The sequence below is a fragment of the Erinaceus europaeus genome, chromosome 1, assembly GCF_950295315.1.
Source record: "Erinaceus europaeus chromosome 1, mEriEur2.1, whole genome shotgun sequence".
NCBI lineage: Eukaryota > Metazoa > Chordata > Mammalia > Eulipotyphla > Erinaceidae > Erinaceus > Erinaceus europaeus.
Genome location: NC_080162.1, coordinates 71,331,749 through 71,348,516, shown reverse-complemented (window position 1 = coordinate 71,348,516; position 16,768 = coordinate 71,331,749). Strand labels below are relative to the sequence as shown.

The window sequence follows — 16,768 nt, the reverse complement described above, 5'->3', positions numbered from 1 at the left end:
GGTCACCTTCCCTGTTTCCAGGCATCTTAATCCTTCTGGTTCTTAAAGAAGCAGAGCCACCCAGGAGGTGGTGCAGTGGCTAGAGAGAGCGCTGGACTTAACAAACATGAGACCCCAAGTTCAGTCACTCAGCATGTCAGAGGGATGCTTGGGTTCTCCTCTCTGTACTGTAAATAAATCTCGGAAAGAAAAAAAAAGTCAGCAAGCCAGGAGGGCCCTTCACCACTAGTCTCCCCAATCTCCCTGGTTATCCTTTAAGATTATCTCCAAATCGTAGAATTAATTAAAATAATTTTTTTTTTTTTTTGTACTAGAGCACTACTCAACTCCGGCTTATGGTGGTGCACGGGAATTGAACGTGGGACTTTGGAGCCTCGGGCATGAGAGTTTTTTTTGCATAACCATTATGGCATTTAACCTCGGCTCAAATCCTAGGATTTTCAGGGACCTGCAAACACAGAAACTTTGTTAAGGATCAAACCTGGTCCAGCAGGAGGGGCACTCAGGGCCAAAGAGTTGCGAGGCCAATACCACAGCCAATCTCATGCCTCAGTTCTCCAAGAATGCCCGTTGCATTCGGTTTGCACAGGACCCTGAGCTCCCTATAGCAAGCCCACCACCCCCATCTGTCTGAAGGAGGCTGCTTGTGGAGACTGCACCCTTCCCCTTGGGCCGGCTCCCAAATCTTCCCAGTGGGACACTTCCCTTTTCCACAGGTGTCTGTGCTGCGGAGGGTGGGACAGGAAGCCCGGCCTCTAAGGACGTGCGGTCTCCCTATTCAGTCCTTTCCCTGAATCTCCAACCCTGCGGCAGCGGGAGGGTGCACGCAGCCCCCGGCCGGCCGGGCCTCTGGCGGCACCACCTGCGGCGGGAAGCACGTCCGCCGGCGGGCGGGCCGGAACCCGCGTCCCGGTGAGATCCGCGCGGGCGGCGGGGTAAGGGGGGCTCGACGGCCTAGCCTAAGCCCGCCCTACAAAGGGGGTGCACCTGAAGAGGGGTAACTGATCCCCCAGACCGGCTATCGGTCGTCCACCTCGGCGCTCTCCTGAGAACGAGGTGGAGGTGGGCGTGCGGCTCTTCACACCTGTGAGAGACCCCCCAACACAGTCACTTCCTCCACCAAGTGGGACCGCGCCGCTGGAGGGTGTGTGTGAGGGGGAGGTGAGGGGCAGGAGGTCCCAAGGCCCTTCCCGCTACTTCAAACACGTTCCCGGGGAGGGAGGGGCTGGATGGGTCCTCTGTCCCTTCTCCCCAAACCCCGCGGACGACACCTCAGGACGCAGACCGAGGGGGAAAGGCAGTTTGCTGAGAGTTTATTGGTCCTTAGTAGTACATCTGAGTGACCAAGGTAAATTCACGTACACAACTGTAGGTAAAAACATGTAAAATAATAGAAAAATAAATTGAAGACTACTTTTATATGTTTACTAAATTAAGTAGTGTAATAAATACTATAATAAGCAAAAAAGCTTCAATCACACAATTCAGTTTCACTGAAGTTACAGTAGTGTTTGTAAAATAGTTTTAAATTTTAAGTTACAAATATTAAAGCACTGACAAACTAGTGTAAAAGTGAATTTTGGCACGTAAGTGAGCTCTTATGTCATTAGTAATTGATAACCTGGGACACTGAAGTCATTTCTCACCTACTTTTTGAGGTACAACTATCCAACTAGGTCAGCAACACAGCTGAAATACTTAATATACTGTTTACAATCTTTGAGCTAACTTTTCCCTTTTGAGAAGCTCAAAGAGCAACCCAGAGCTTATTACTGTGCAAAAATTCTCCAAAATCCTAACCGAATTTAGGAGGAAATTTTTCCTTGCAACCTGCAGGACTGAATGCCCAGACCTCAGGTCACAGAGCCTCCAGGGCTCAAAGGGACCAACACAACCTCTCACAGGTGGCCCCTTACTAGGATAATCCCTTTTCTCCAATTTCTGCCTCCTCCTTCTGTTAAAAAAAGGGTGGGGGGAGGGAGAAATCCCACATCAAAATGTAAAAGAACCTATAACTTCAGCGACTTCAACATTATCACACTCACTCTGGGTGATACAAAACTGAAGCTGCTAATTAATAGGAAAGTTGGCAAAAAAGTGTGTCAGCCCCTGGAGGACTTTTGCCTGTCTCTTTAAACCCACACCCAGTCACTGCCTGGTCCCTGGTATATCCACTTCTAAGGTCAAATCTAAAACACAGTGTCATGATGCTCCCTGAGTAGACAGCCTAAAAGTCTGTCCCTCCATCTGGAGCACTGGAGGAATCAAGTGGATACTAAACTTCAGTCTGAACCCAGGGCTCCCTCAGGTTTGGGCCAGTGTGGGGAGGCAGCTGCCAGAATTCTGGCCTCAGTCCTCCAAAAGCTCACACTGCATGTGCTTGCTAGTGCGTTTCTTTCCGGGGGCACGGTAAGTGCGCCCTGAGGAATGCCCTTTCACCAATGTGCCTCTTCACACTCCTGAGCAGGCTGAGGGGTATCTTCAAGAGGCTCAGCCAGTTTTGCCTTTTTGGCTTTTAAACTTAACATTTTGACTGTTTTTCAATCACAGTTTCATATTCAAGTTGAGGTAATCACAGTTTTCCCTCTTAAGAGAAGGAAGTGGGACCATGGGACAAGTTGGTGAGAGAGCATTTCTATGGGGAAAAAAGAAAATGTCAGAAACCTAGACCACTACGTAGTTCAGCCCCACGCAGTGGGAAGACCCGCATTTATGGGCGGGCTCTGACCCCTCTTTAAAAACTCTTGTATAGCAGCCTGGAAATGGCTCAAGCTCCAAGATCTAGAGCGTTCACTTTAAACTTCACAGCAACCTGGAGGAAATGGCCTATTGTTCCCCCTCTCCCGACCCACCCACCCACCCTCTCCCTTTTCTAAGGCTGCTCAAGCTTGAGTTTTTAAAAAGAGCTCTGTAGAGCTAAAGGAAGCTACAATAACTCATTCTTATTTAATCAATTGCACTTAAGATCTATGTTACTGATTCAGAAGTAGAGGCAGGCCTATTATGAACCCTAGCCTCTGTGGCCAGCCAGAAGTGAGGTGCTCCTAGACTTGAGCTCCATAGGCCTTTGTCACTAGCAGTTAGGAGCTGGGAATGGAGCACAGGTGCTTTTAAAGAAGACTTTCTTCATGCAAGATTTTGTACTCAATGGTATGTGGACTTTTGTTCATTTGGCTTCAGATATAATTTTCTTCCTTTCTTTCAATACAAGTACATTTTGTTAACAAGCTCTTAACCACTGCTTTGTTTCTTGCATGCAGGCCTCTTGTGTAGCCAGGCACACAGACCACATGTGCTCTATCCTTCCTCTCTCCTCTATGCTAGTGACCCTTCTCCAGCACCCACCCCTGCGCCATTACTAGAAACTGCTGGTTTCATCTATGTTCTTCTTCCTAAGGCATGCAAAAAGAAAGAAAGAAAGAAAGAAATTCAGAAAGTATTTACAGATAGGCAGCTGAGGTGCTGAAGACCTAATACACACCATCTAAAGATCAGTGCTTGTTCTCCCCCTGCACCGCATGAATTCTGACTGTCAGGCATGAGGGCGTGCCTGTCATTCATTCCATTGTTTTATCATCCAGCTGACTACAAAGTCACTGGAAGGATTTTTCACTTGGATATCGGAATTCTTTGACATTCCTGGCCTTGGATACCAAACAAATTCAGGGCAAATGGTACATGGAGACATGGGTTCCTGAAATTTGGGGCTGAAAGCCAGGTCCTCCCTGGCCAGGCAGAAGGGAATGCTGAGTCTAGGGAATAACCCTCTTCAAGGATATCCCGTAAGTGATGGGAGCCCTGGGTCTAAGACTAAGCAATTGCAGAATACCCCCCATCCTGCCTGCCCTACTGAGGCAAAGCATCCTCTGGGAGGTTTGAGCAGCAGTTTGTGCTTATCTCTGAACTAGACAGACTGGAGTGATGCCATGAGGGAAGCTCAAATTCAACTCAAAGAAGACTGCTTCAGACTGTTCAAATGCTACATACTTCTAGAAAGCAATATGACTTTGCCCTGTTTACTCTAAGAGAGAACTGCCCTCATTTTAGAAGAAGCTGCTGACCTCCGCTCAAGTTGCTGGCTCTGTGGGGTGGACTTGTGCTGCTCCCCATGTCTGGATGGGGCCCAGGCTCAGCAGGGCTAGCTCTTTCAATGGAAGGGGCCTGAGCAGAGAGGCAGGGACTCTGCTAGAAATCTCTGAGAGAGTCTGAGGGTTGAGGCCTGTGATGGCCTATTCCCTAAGGGGCAGCCAGTTTCCTCTATGTCCCATTCAGGTTTCTTCTATGTCCCAGCAGCACCTCTGTGCAAGCCAAATGCTTCAGCAGCACATAGGAGATATGGGTATATGGGAGATCCAGGGGTCCTGCACAGTCAGCTGTACATGCATGGCAGTCCTTGTCTACTCATCCTCTGTGAGGGTCTTCCCACCCCAATCAGTGGTGTTCTTCAGCGCTGTATAAAGAATAAAGACAACATGCACTCGAGAGCCAGCACACAAAGGCCAAGGAGAACAAATGACAGCCCCTCCAGGGGGTTAAGACACCCATTTTGTCCATCTCCAGGGTGGACATTCTCTAGCCTTCCTCTAGGGCTTCTGCTCAAAGAGGTCATGATACTCCTGCTGCTCCAGTTCACGGTTATACTTCTCAATTTCACGGTTGGCTTCTTCCACGTAGTCATTCATGAACTGGTCCATGACTGCCATCTCATTAAGGAAGGGAGCTCTGAGCCTGGAGGATGAGGGAGTCTAAGGCCTGAGGGACCTGTGAGCCCGAGGTGGGGATGCTGAGGTATCAGTGCCCAGTTTACACAGAGGGTACTGAGAGCTCTTTTCATACACACTGCTAGTACCACAACTATTAAGAATGTGGCTGTCAGAGAGTTCATCATGTGGTCCTAGAACTGAGCCCCCTTCAGTTTTCATCAGCACACAGAATTAACCCTCCCCCACCTTTTTTTTTTTCAAGAGTGAGGGAAAGAAATACAGAGATAGGAGGAGGAGAGACAATACTGCATTGCTTCAGCTTTCATGAAGCTTCTCCTTTGTGTGGTCCTCCCATGTGGTGGCCCGGGGCTCAAACCCTAGTCCTTGTGCATAGTGAACTGTGTGCTCTACTGGGTGAGCAACTTCCCGGTCCCCTAAGTGAATCTTCTTCTTATCTTCCTCTCTCTCTCTTTCTCCCCCCCTCTCTCCATATATATAATTTTTAAAAATTTATTTAATTTAATTAATTTATTTTTTTAATGTTAGAACACTGCTCAGCTCTGGCATATGGGGGATTGAACCTGGGATTTTGGAGCTTCAGAAATTAAAGACTTTTGTATAACCATTATGCTATCTCCTTTCTTTTTAATGTTTGGGGCTTCATCACTTCGGGCTGACTTTTACAGATACAAACACAGAGCCAGAGAGAGGGAAAAAGAAACCACAGCTCTGAAGCTTCCTTCAATGTGGTGGGGGTCAGGGGCCAGGCAGTGGCACACCTGATTGAGTACATATACCACTGTGCGCAAGGACAGAGGTTCAAGCCCCTGGTCCCCACCTGAAGGGGGAAAGCTTCGTGACTCATGAAGCAGGGCTGCAGGTGTCTGGCTCTCTCCCTCCCACTGCTCTCTTAGTTCCTTTCTGTCTCTAGCCAATACTAAAGAAATAAAAATATTAAAGAAAAAAAAAAACAATGTGGTAGGGGTCAGGCTCAAACCTGAGGTGCACATATGGTAAGGCAATGCACTATCAAAATATTTTTTAATAAACAAAGACAGCAAAATGAAAAGTCTGCCTCTGTGGCTCCCTATTTGTTCTGAGAACCCAGCTTACTCTGTGGACTGTATTTGGCAGCTCTAGCACAACCCTCCTCACAGATAGGTTTCCACAGCCCTTAACCTCACTGCCACAAATTCCAAGGATACGTGGGTGAAAATCAGTCTTGTCACCAAAGAAGTTGACAAACTGGGTGCCATTATAAAAGTAACCTGCAGGTAAGGGGTCCAGATGACGTTTCACCTACAGGAAAAGAGAATCCTATTAGAATTACTTGATGACTTCTATCATTCATTTTTTAAAAAAGTTTTCTTATTATCTTTTATTTATTGAATAGTGACAGCCAGAAATCAAGAGGGTTAAGGGTAGACAGAGAGGGAGAGAAAAAGACACCTGCAGCACAGCATCACCACTTGCAAATGTTTCCCCCCTGCAGGTGGAGACCAGGGACTTGAACTCAGATCCTTGCACACTGTAACGTGTACTCAACCAGGTGCAACCCCCTCCCCCCATCATTTATTGAAAGTAAATGGGAAGACTGAGGAGTTTGCATAGTGGTTATGCAAAATGTCTTTCATGCCTGAGGCTCTGAGCTCCCAGGTTCAATCCTCCAATACCATCAGAAATCAGGGCTGAGAAATTTTCTGATAAAAATAAATAAGCAAATGAATAAAAATAAATAGGAATCTTGGGGGATAGCATAGTACTTATGCAGAAAAACTTTCGTGCCTGAGGCACAAAAGATTACAGGTTCAATACCCAGCACCATGAGAAGCCAGAGTTTAGTAGTACTCTGGTAAAATACGTAAATCAAATTCTAAGTGGAGGCTAAATAAAATTCTAAGTGGAGGATGGGCAATGGCACATCTGGGTGAGCACACATATTACCATTCACAAGGAACCAGGTTCAAGCCCCCCTTCCTGTAGGAGATAATCTTAATGAGTGGTGGGTGAAGCTGTGCTCCTGGTGTCTCTCTCTCTGTTTTTTAAATCAAATCTTTTTTTTTTTTGCCCCCAGGGTTACTGCCAGGTGGACTCAGTGCCTGCACCACGAATCCACTGCTCCTGAAGACCATTTTTTCCCCTTTTGTTGCCCTTGTTGTTCCATCATTGTTGTGGTTATTATTACTATTGTTGTTGTTGCTGTCGTTGGATAGGACAGACAGAAATAGAGAGAGGACGGGAAGACAGTGGGGGAGAGAAAGATAAGAGACCTGCAGACCTGCTTCACCGCCTGTGAAGCGACTCCCCTGCAGGTGGGGAGCCGGGGGCTCGAACCAGGATCCTTACTCTAGTCCTTGCGCTTTGCGCCATGTGCGCTTAACCCACTGCACTACTGCCCGACTCTCATCAAACCTTTCTTTTTTTAACATTTTATTTTGTTTTAACAAGGGGGGAGAGAGATACAGAGAGACAGATGCAGAGAGAAAGACCAGAGCACTGCTCAGCTTTGGCTTATGGTGGTGCTGGAGACTGAACTTGGAAGTTCAGAGCTTCAGGCCTGAAAGTCTGGCATAACCTTTTTGCTGTCTCCCCAGCCCTCAACGTCTTTTTTAAAAAAATTATATTCTGGTAAAAATAAATAATTTTTATCACTGGACAGAGGCAGAGATAAATTGAGAGGGGAGGAGAAGATAGAGAGGGAGAGAGATAGAGAGACACCTGTAGCCCTGCTTCACTACTTGTGAGGCTTTGCCCTGCAGGTGGGGACCAGGAGCTTGAACCTGGGTCCTTGCACACTATATGTTTGCTTAAATAGGTATGCCACTGCCTGGCTCCTCTCCAGGTATCTCTCTATTTCTCTTCCTCCCTTTCAATTTCTCTCTGTCCTGTCAAAAACAAAACAAAACAAACAACAACACCAAAAAGAAATAAACTAAATAAGGGCCAGGCAATGGCATACCTGGTAGAGTGCACATGTTACCATGCTCAAAGACTTGTGTTCAAGCCACTGACACCCACCTGTAGGGAGGTAGGCTTCATAAATAGTGGAGTAGTACTGCAAGTGTCTTTTTTCTCTCCTTTTCTCTCTTTCTCTCTATTTCTGTCTCTGCCAGAAAATAAAGAAATAGGGGGGAAAAAAAAGCCACTGGGAATGGTGGAGTACTTGTGCAGGCACTAAGCCCCAGAGCTAACATTGACGGTATAAAAACAAGTACATAAATAAGTCTACCATCCTAGCAGGATAGCCTACTCTGACCCATGAAAGACTAGAAGTACATAGGAATTGTAATACCTTCCTACCAGCAGCTCTCGAGCAATGACTGATGGAAGGGTCTCTGGGAGGAAGTCAAGAGTTCCTAATGGGATTAAGCTTCAGTTGCCCACAGTGGCACTGATTTGGTATCACCCTTTGGTGGCTGCTGTCTCCCCTTTCCTTCTCTTGAGAGTTCCCCAACTTCCTCCTAGTGTCTATAATTTCTTCCTCTTCTTTCTCCTCCTCCTTCTCTCCCCCTACCCCCACATTTTCCTCCCAGACCACACTGCTCAGGTTATAATGGTACAGGGGACTGAATCTGGGGTTTTTATTTTTATTTATTATTTATTAGATAGAGATAGAGCAAAATCTCGAGGGAAGGGGGAATAGAGAGGGAAAGAAAGGAAAGATATCTGCGGCACTGCTTCACCACTCATGAAGCTTTCCCCTTATAGGTGGAGACCGAAGGCTTGAACCTGGTTCCTTGCACTTTGTAACATGTGCACTCAACTGAATGTAGCACTGACTGGCCTCTCTGAGCCTGGGACGTTGGAGTCTCTTTGCATAACCATTATGCTATTTCCCCCATCTTCACTTTTGTTTTTGTCAGAGCACTGCTCAGCTGTCACCTTTCCTGGTCTGGGGGTCAAATCTAGCGTGCTCTCTTAATAATTTTCAAAGAAATCACTAGCACTCAAATCCTTGTCCAAGTTCTGCTTCTGATTAATGCAAACTGAAAGGACTGTATCTTGAGATGTTCATGGTGTCCTCCCCAGGAACAATGAGGCTGTCCAGTCCCTGTAACACTGGGGTATGAAGGGCTTCTTCAAGTTCAAAGCAGGGACTCCTGATCCCTCTCCTACCTGCTTATTACTGGAACTGCTAACATAAACCACTGCTGGGGCCTGGACTCTGCCTCTTTCAGCTTTTCCCCCACAACCTGTCAAGAAAAGGCCCCAGTGGGAAGAGAACTGGGATAGAGCCTGGGAGTCAGCCTGGAGTTCAGAGGACTCACCAGGGGGTTGCCATCCAGGCCTCAGGATTTCCCAATAGACCTATGAGCAGTCTCTGGATTCAGTGTTTTTACTTGACTTTTATTGATTTAACTATGGTTTTTCCAGGAAAAGGAATGAAGAGAGAACTTCTGTGGTTGCTTGAACAGGGTGACAGAGCAGGGCTCTATGTTACCTGAACCCCCTAGAGATACTGATTCACCAAGGTCAAGTTGCCCTCTTCAATGAGGCTGCCAGAGCAAATGGGCTAAGGACTTTATTTATTTACTTATTTAGGTTTCCTCTGTGGCATGAAAGCAGCAAGACAGTCTATGGCCATACTACCCTGAACATGCCCAATCTTATGTGATCTCAGAAGCAAGATGTCTGGCATGCCCCACAAATCACCTCTCCACTAAGGGAATCTTAAGAGGATGGAGCTGGACAAACCTGGAAGGACAGCCCAAGGCAAGCAAGCACAGGGTACTTACATGAATGTTCCTGATCTCCTGCTGGGTCAGCATCCCCCTGGTCTTCAGGGCTTTTCTCTGAGGCTTCTGTGCAAAGATACAGGGAGAGGAAAGGTCCCAATAGTTGTTAATGTACATGGGTGGAAGGGGACTTGGGGCTCTTGGGGCCAGTCCTGTGACTGAGGTCCCAGCAAAGGAGAAGCACAGTGCTGTTATGGCCAGGGATGATATACTGCTTGTCTGCCCCTGGAGCACCCTTGAAAAGACAGACCACTTCCCCCTAGAGCCCTGTGTTCCAGGGTGAAGCGAGAAGCCTCTCTTCACATTCTCAACACTAAAACCTACTAGTGTAGACATAGAGACAAAGCGGCAACTCAAGGTCCCACAACCAAGCACCAATTAAGAATATTTGTTTGTTTGTTTGTTGATTTATTGATTTATTTTTGCCTCTAGGATTATCACTAGGGCTCAGTGCCTGCATTACAAATCCACTGCTCCTGGTGGCCATTTTTTCCATTTTTACTGGATAGGACAGAGAGAAATTAAGAGAGGAGGGGGAGACAGAGAGGGAGACAGAAAGAAAGACAGATACCTGCAGACCTACTTCACTGCCTGTGAAGTGACCTCCCTGCAGTTAGGGAACTGGGGGCTCACAATGGGATCCTTGCACGGGTCCTTGCACTTCATACTAAGTGTGCTTACCTGTTGTGTCACCGCCCAAACCCCAAAAAGGATTTCATCCAGGTGATGGGGATTGGGTGGTGACACACCTAGTTGAGTGTACAAGGTTCAAGCCCCTGGTTCCTACTTACAGGGGGAAAGCTTCACAAGTGGTGAAGCAGTGCCGCAGGTGTCTGTCTCTCTCCCTCCCTCTTCCTCTCAAGCTCTCTCTGTATCCAATAAAAAAAAAAAAAAGACTTTTATAGGGCTGGGGAGCATAATAGTGATGCAAAAAGCCTTTCATTCCTGAGGCACCAACAGTCCCAGGTTTAATCTCCATGACCACTATAAGCCAGAGCTGAACAGTGCCCTGGAAATAAATAACTAACTAAATAAATAATATTAAATAATGAATTTACCCACGTGAGTTTGAGAAAAATATAGCCTATATACAGGTTGCCAGTTCTCAGTATAAAAGATAAGTCCCAGGGTCTGGGGAGAGAACATTATGATTATATAAAAGGTTTTCTTTTTTTTTTTTTAATAAAGATAATGCCTTTTTAAAAAGTTTTATTTATTTATTCCCTTTTGTTGTCCTTGTTTTATTGTTGTTGTTATTGATGTCACCAATGTTGGACAGGACAGAGGGAAGTGGAGAGAGGAGGGGAAGACAGAGAGGGGGAGAGAAAGACAGATACCTGCAGACCTGCTTCACCACTTGTGAAGCGACTCCCCTGCAGGTGAGGAGCTGGGGGCTAGAACCAGCATCCTTAAGCCGGTCCTTGTGCTTTGCGCCACGTGCGCTTAACCCGCTGCTCTACCGCCGACTCCCTGTAAAAGATTTTCATGGCAAACTCCAAAGTCTCAGGTTCAATACTCACTAGCACCAAAAGCCAGAGCTGAGCAGTGCTGTGCCTTCTCATTCTTTGTATTTCTCTCTTTAAAAAAAAGGGTGGGGGGCTGGGTGGTGGCGCACCTGGTTGAGTGCACATGTTACAGTGTTCAAGGACCCAGGTTCAAGCCCCTGGTCCCTATCTGCAGGGGAAAAGCTTCACAAGTGGTGAAGTAGGGCTGCAGGTGTCTCTCTGTCTCCCTATCTCCCCCTTCCTCTCAATTTCTGGCTGTCTCTATCCAAAAAATAAATAAAGATTAAATAAAGATTCTAGAGTTCTAGAATAAGCTCAGACATTTGAGGCTGTGCTAAAAGGCTTAGTGCCCAAAGCTTGCAGTTTATTGAGGTTCCGAGTTCAACCCCCAGCACTGCATTTGCCTGAGTGATTCTATGATTCCCTCCTCTCTTATTTATAAATAAATAAAACATTTTGGGAAGGAGAGAGACAGCATACTGGTTATGCAAAAAGTCTCTTGTGCCTGAGGTTCCAATGCCCAAGGTTCAATCACTGGCACTAACATAAGCCAGAGCTGAGCAGTGTGCTCTGGCAAACAAAACAAAACAAAACAAAACAAAACAAAACAAAACAAAACAAAACTTATTTAGTGGGGCTAGTTAGTGGTGCAACTCGTTGAGCACATATGTTATCATGTGCAAGAAACTGGCATCAAGCCCCTCACCCCCATCTTTACAGGGGAAGCTTCATGAGTGGTAAAGCACTGTAACAGGTGTCTCTCTTTCTCTTACCCTTCCCTCTCATTTTCTGTCTCTATTTAAAAAAAGAAAGAAAGAAAGAAAGAGAGGAGGGGGAGGGGATATAGAACTCTGTGGTGGTAACTGTATCCTTCTTATACCATAATCTTGTAAATCATTATTAAATCACTAATAAAAAAATCAAAAAAAAAAAGAAAGAGAGAAAAACCAAATTAGTGGCCCAGGAGGTGACACAAAGGATAAAATTCTGGATTATTATTATTATTTTGCCTCCAGGGTTATTGCTGGGGTTCGGTGCCTGCACTATGAATCCACTGCTCTTGGAGGTTATTTTTCCCATTTTGTTGCCATTGCTGTTGTTATTATTGTATAGGACAGAGAGAGATTGAGAGAGGAGGGAGAGAAAGACACCTGCAGACCTGCTTCATGGCCCATGAAGTGACCACTCCTGCAGGTGGGGAGCCCAGGACTCGAACCGGGATCCTTACTCTGGTCCTTGAGCTTTTGCGCCATGTGCGCTTAACCCACTGTGCTACCACCTGGCCCCCAAATGTTGGATTCTTAAGCTAATTTTGATCCCTGGTATTCCATGTGCCAGAGTGATACTCTGGCTCACTCTCTCTCTCATTGGTAAATACATCAAGGAAAGGACATTTCATTTTGAATTTGAACACCAGGCTGACCCAGGGACACATGGAACAACTAGGTTTCACCCTAGGTCCTTGTTAAACAACCTAATGATTTCAGCCTGTCTTGGGAAGTAGAAATGGAAACAGCTTGAGATTGCCTACAATCTGCCCCCCTCCTTCTCATGTGTCCCTGAAGATGTGGGCTGAGCACACAGTGCAGACCAGCGGGGAGAGGGTTTGTGCTGTAGGGCTAATAGTAGCCCTAAGGGGTGTTGATTACCTCTGCACCAGGTCTATGGGGGCTTCAAAAACTACCTGCTTCGCTGACTGCCGCAGCCAGTCCTTGATGCTTTCTTCTTTTAGGGAGCAGCCAATAAACACAAGGTAGGACTCCTGTTGGCCACTGCTGTCTTGAGTTGTGCTTCTGGAGTCAGGTGGTGGCATGGGTCCCTCCAGAACTGGCATAATGCTCAGAGAATTGGTCAGAGTGTTGTGGCAGACTTCCATGGTCCTTTCAGAGTCTGCCAGGAGAACACATTTAGTCCCTGAGATACTGTCAGAAAGGACAAGGCTTACCTAAGACTAATGGTGCAGATGGTCAGGAAGAATTGCCATGGCAAGTTAGAAAGAATGACATAAGAGATGGAGGAGCAGTGGAAGTATCTATCTTGACTGGATGGGTCACTGGGTAGACACCATTAGTGCAGAAGGTAACTGCTAGAGTATGGGAAGAGTTGCAGAAGAAAGAGTTTTGCTTTGCACCTGAAGTACTTGCGAGACTCGGAGACCCTAAGTGGGAGCTATCTATGCAGTCACTGGAAAGAAAGAGCAGCTCAGCCCTGTGGAAGAGGTATCTAAGGAGGCACAAAACAAGTTACCCATAGCAGAGATGGAGGAGGTGGGTCTCAGCAGTTGCCTAAGTGGCCAAAGGTATGTGCAGGAAGGGTAAGTGGATGTGCAGTTGTCTATAAATTGATGACATGGGGGTTAGGACTGACTGAAGACATTAAAAAAAAAGGGCAAGTGTGACCCAGGAGGTGGCACAGTGGATACGTTGTTGGACTTTCAAGTGTGAAGTTTCAAATTCAATCCCTGGTATCACATGTGCCAGAGTGATGCTTTGGTTCTTTCTCTCTCCCCCTTTTTCTCGTAAACAAACAAATCTTTTTTTTTCAAATGCTTTTTTTAATGTTTTATTTATTATTGTATAGAGACAGAGAAACTGAGAGGGGAAGACAGAGAGGGAGAGAGACAGAGACACACCTGCAGCCCTGCTTCACCATTCGTGAAGCTTTCCCCCTGCAGGTGGGGACCAGGGGCTTGAACCTGGATACTTGCGCACTGTAATGTGATGTGCGCGCTTAACCAAGTGCGCCACTGCCTGGCCCCCACAAACAAATTTTAAGAAAGAGGTATGGTGTTCCCAAAATGTAGAAGAAAGGAAAGCAATAAAATAATGAATAAGAAAGAGGTCAAGGGTGTGTATATGGGGGGGGGGAGGGAAGGGGTAGAGAGCATAATGGTTATGCAAAGAAACTCTCATGCCTGAGGCTCCAAAGTCCCAGGTTCAATCAAGAGCAGGTCTAAATAAAGAAGAAAGGAGCTGGGTGGACAGCACAGAGATAGCACACAGGACTTGTATCTGTGAGGTCCCAGGTTGGATCCCCAGCATCACTAATAGTCAGTGGAGCCCTGGTTAAAAAAAAAAAAAAGGGAGTCGGGTGGAAGGGCAGGGTGGTAGGGCAGCGGGTTAAGTGCAGCTGGCGCAAAGCACAAGGACCAGCTGGCTCCCCACCTGCAGGGGAGTCACTTCACAAGCGGTGAAGCAGGTCTGCAGTTGTCTGTCTTTCTCTCCCCCTCTGTCTTCCCCTCCTCTCTCCATTTCTCTCTGTCCTATCCAACAATGACAATAACAACAACAACAACGAAAAACAACAAGGGCAACAAAAATGGAAAATAAATAAATAAATAAAAGAAGTAAGTGATGATGAGGGAGAAGTAAGAGGAAGGCATTAAAACCTCTAAAGCGGTGGCGCAGCAGGTTAAGCTCACTTGGCGCAAAGCGCACAGACCAGCATCAGGATCCCAGTTCCCCAGCTCCCCACCTGCAGGGGGTTCGCGTCAAAGGTAGTAAAGCAGGTTTTCAGGTGTCTATCTTTTCCCCTCTCTGTCCTCACCTCCTCTCAATTTCTCTCTGTCCTATCCAACAACAACGATGATAAACAAGAAGGGCAAAAAAAGGGAAAAAAATTCAAAAAATTAAATTAAATTAAAAAAAAGAACAAAACCTCTAATGTAGGTGAGGGGGGTGATTGTTGTAGCCTGAAGGGGTGGGGGATTTTGTGGGGGGTAAAGTTTTAGATTCAGTAAAGTAAGTGAGGCCAAAGAACCAGGATAAAGACTTTGACAGAGGTGAGTCAGGAAGTGGATAAAGTGTTGGGCTCCCAGGCATGAGGTCCCAAGTTTGATCCCGAGTAGCACATGTACCAGAGCCATGTCTGCTTCTTTTTCTCTCTCCTCATTAATAAAGTCTTTAAAAATACCTTGAGGGAGTTGGGCAGTAGCACAGAGAGTTAAGTGCAGGTGGCGCAAAGTGCAAAGACCAGCATAAGGATCCCGGTTTGAGCCCCCGGCTTCCCACCTGCAGGGAAGTCGCTTCACAGGCGGTAAAGCAGGGCTGCAGGTGTCTATCTTTCTCTCCCCCTCCTCTCTCCATTTCTCTTTGTCCTATTCAACAACAAAGACATCAATGACAACAATAATAACTATAACAATAAAACAATAAGGGCAACAAAAAGGGAATCAATAAATATTAAAAAATACCCTGAGTATTTTTTACCTGAGTATATGCAGGTATCTACTATTCTCTCCTCCTCTCGATCTTCCTTTCCTCTCTCAATTTCTACCTGTCCTACCAAAATAAAACTAAAAATAAAATAAAATGTTACCAGGAAGAGGGACAATTCTGGGGCTTTCTGTTGGCATGTGTAGAGCCGGAGTCTCATGCATGTCCAATCCTGAGAGAGTCTTTTACAGGTTATCATCTATTTTTCCTATCAGAATCCAGAGGGTTCTAAGCTTATAACTCTCAGTGGCTTCCTACAGCAGAGCTGTAAGAGGTCTAAGACTGATAAACAGGCCTACTGGAGACAGAAGGAAGGCCAGGGAAAGGCACTAAGACTGGCAGAGTCATTACTGGAGCTGAGGATCTCAATAATGGGGCAGCTCCTGCTGACAGATCTAGGTTCTTTTGGGAAGGTCACTGAGGCTTTTTCACTGTGGACTTGCTGAGCTTGGAGAAAGGAAGGCCCTTGGTAGGGAAGGATGAATGGAAAAACCTGACGGTGTAAAGCCCAGAGGGTGGGTTTTGAGAGTTATGAAACATCTGTAGTCTGTAGAATACTAGTGGAGGCTGTCAGTTAACTGCATGACAACATGCATGAGTGTCTGATAGTGCAGGGCGCCCAAATTTAACCTTACCTGAAAACTTCACTTTGCCTAGGATATGGTAGATGTTTCCACAGAAGGGACTTGGCTTGATGGAGGACTGGATTGCTGTTGGAGAAAAGAGGGCAGGTCACCACCTGGCAGCAGATGCTGAGTTGAGGGCAGTAGGACTAGGAGGCTTAGTGACCAGGAAGGGACCCTACTACTCTAGGGCCCAGGGTTCCTGGGTGCCATTGCTATGTCTCATCCCCAGAGGCTCTGACATTGTTCCCAGGGCACGGGCCAACTTCCAGTGGAGTGAGTGATCGAACCATGTGGTCATCCAAGAGCAGAACTATGTAGGGAACTCTAGGGTCCTCAAATCCCTTTTGGGTCCAAATAGTCAGAAGAAACAGCCAGGGCCAGGTGCTGGCATACCCTGTTAGCACACACTTTGTCATGCAGAAGGACCCAGGACTGAGCCCTGCTCCCCACCTGTAGGGGGGATGCTTCACAGCAGAGCAGGTCTGCAGGTATCTACTATTCTCTCCTCCTCTCGATCTTCCTTTCCTCTCTCAATTTCTACCTGTCCTACCAAAATAAAACTAAAAATAAAATAAAATGTTACCAGGAAGAGGGACAATTCTGGGGCTTTCTGTTGGCATGTGTAGAGCCGGAGTCTCATGCATGTCCAATCCTGCCACCCCCCAGCCCACTTTTTCATTCTTTTTGCATGGTGCTCTTATGTGGTGTGAGGGGCTTGAGGTCCTTGTGCAGTGGTAAAGTGTGTGCTCTATCACATGAGTTATCTCCTAGCCCTTCTCTCCTGGCCATGCCCTACCCCAAGGGCATTCCTTAGCAGACTGTTTACCATTCTTTTTTTTTTTTTAAATTTTTTAAATTTTATTTACTGGATAGAGACAGCCAGAAATCGAGAGGGGTAGGGGTGAGAGAGAGGGAGAGACAGAAAGATACTGGCAACACTGCTTCACCAGTTGCAAAGCGTTCCCCCTGCAGGTGGGGGCTGGG

The 16,768-nt window shown here is 46.5% G+C and overlaps 1 protein-coding gene across 3 annotated transcripts in view; it reads right to left on the bottom strand.

Annotated features, from left to right (window-relative positions):
* Positions 1 to 1,297: 1,297 nt before the first annotated feature.
* Positions 1,298 to 16,768, bottom strand: part of DNAAF9 (dynein axonemal assembly factor 9) — a 135,490-nt gene continuing 120,019 nt past the window's right edge. For all 3 annotated transcript variants that reach the window (XM_007539539.3, XM_016195397.2, XM_060187199.1), the window contains 5 exons: positions 15,794 to 15,868; positions 12,629 to 12,834; positions 9,440 to 9,505; positions 5,909 to 6,002; positions 1,298 to 4,696 (listed from right to left, as the gene is read on the bottom strand). In XM_007539539.3, the coding sequence (XP_007539601.1) occupies positions 4,584 to 4,696; positions 5,909 to 6,002; positions 9,440 to 9,505; positions 12,629 to 12,834; positions 15,794 to 15,868 (554 nt within the window). In that variant the 3' untranslated portion in view covers positions 1,298 to 4,583. The remainder of the gene's footprint in view (positions 4,697 to 5,908; positions 6,003 to 9,439; positions 9,506 to 12,628; positions 12,835 to 15,793; positions 15,869 to 16,768) is intronic.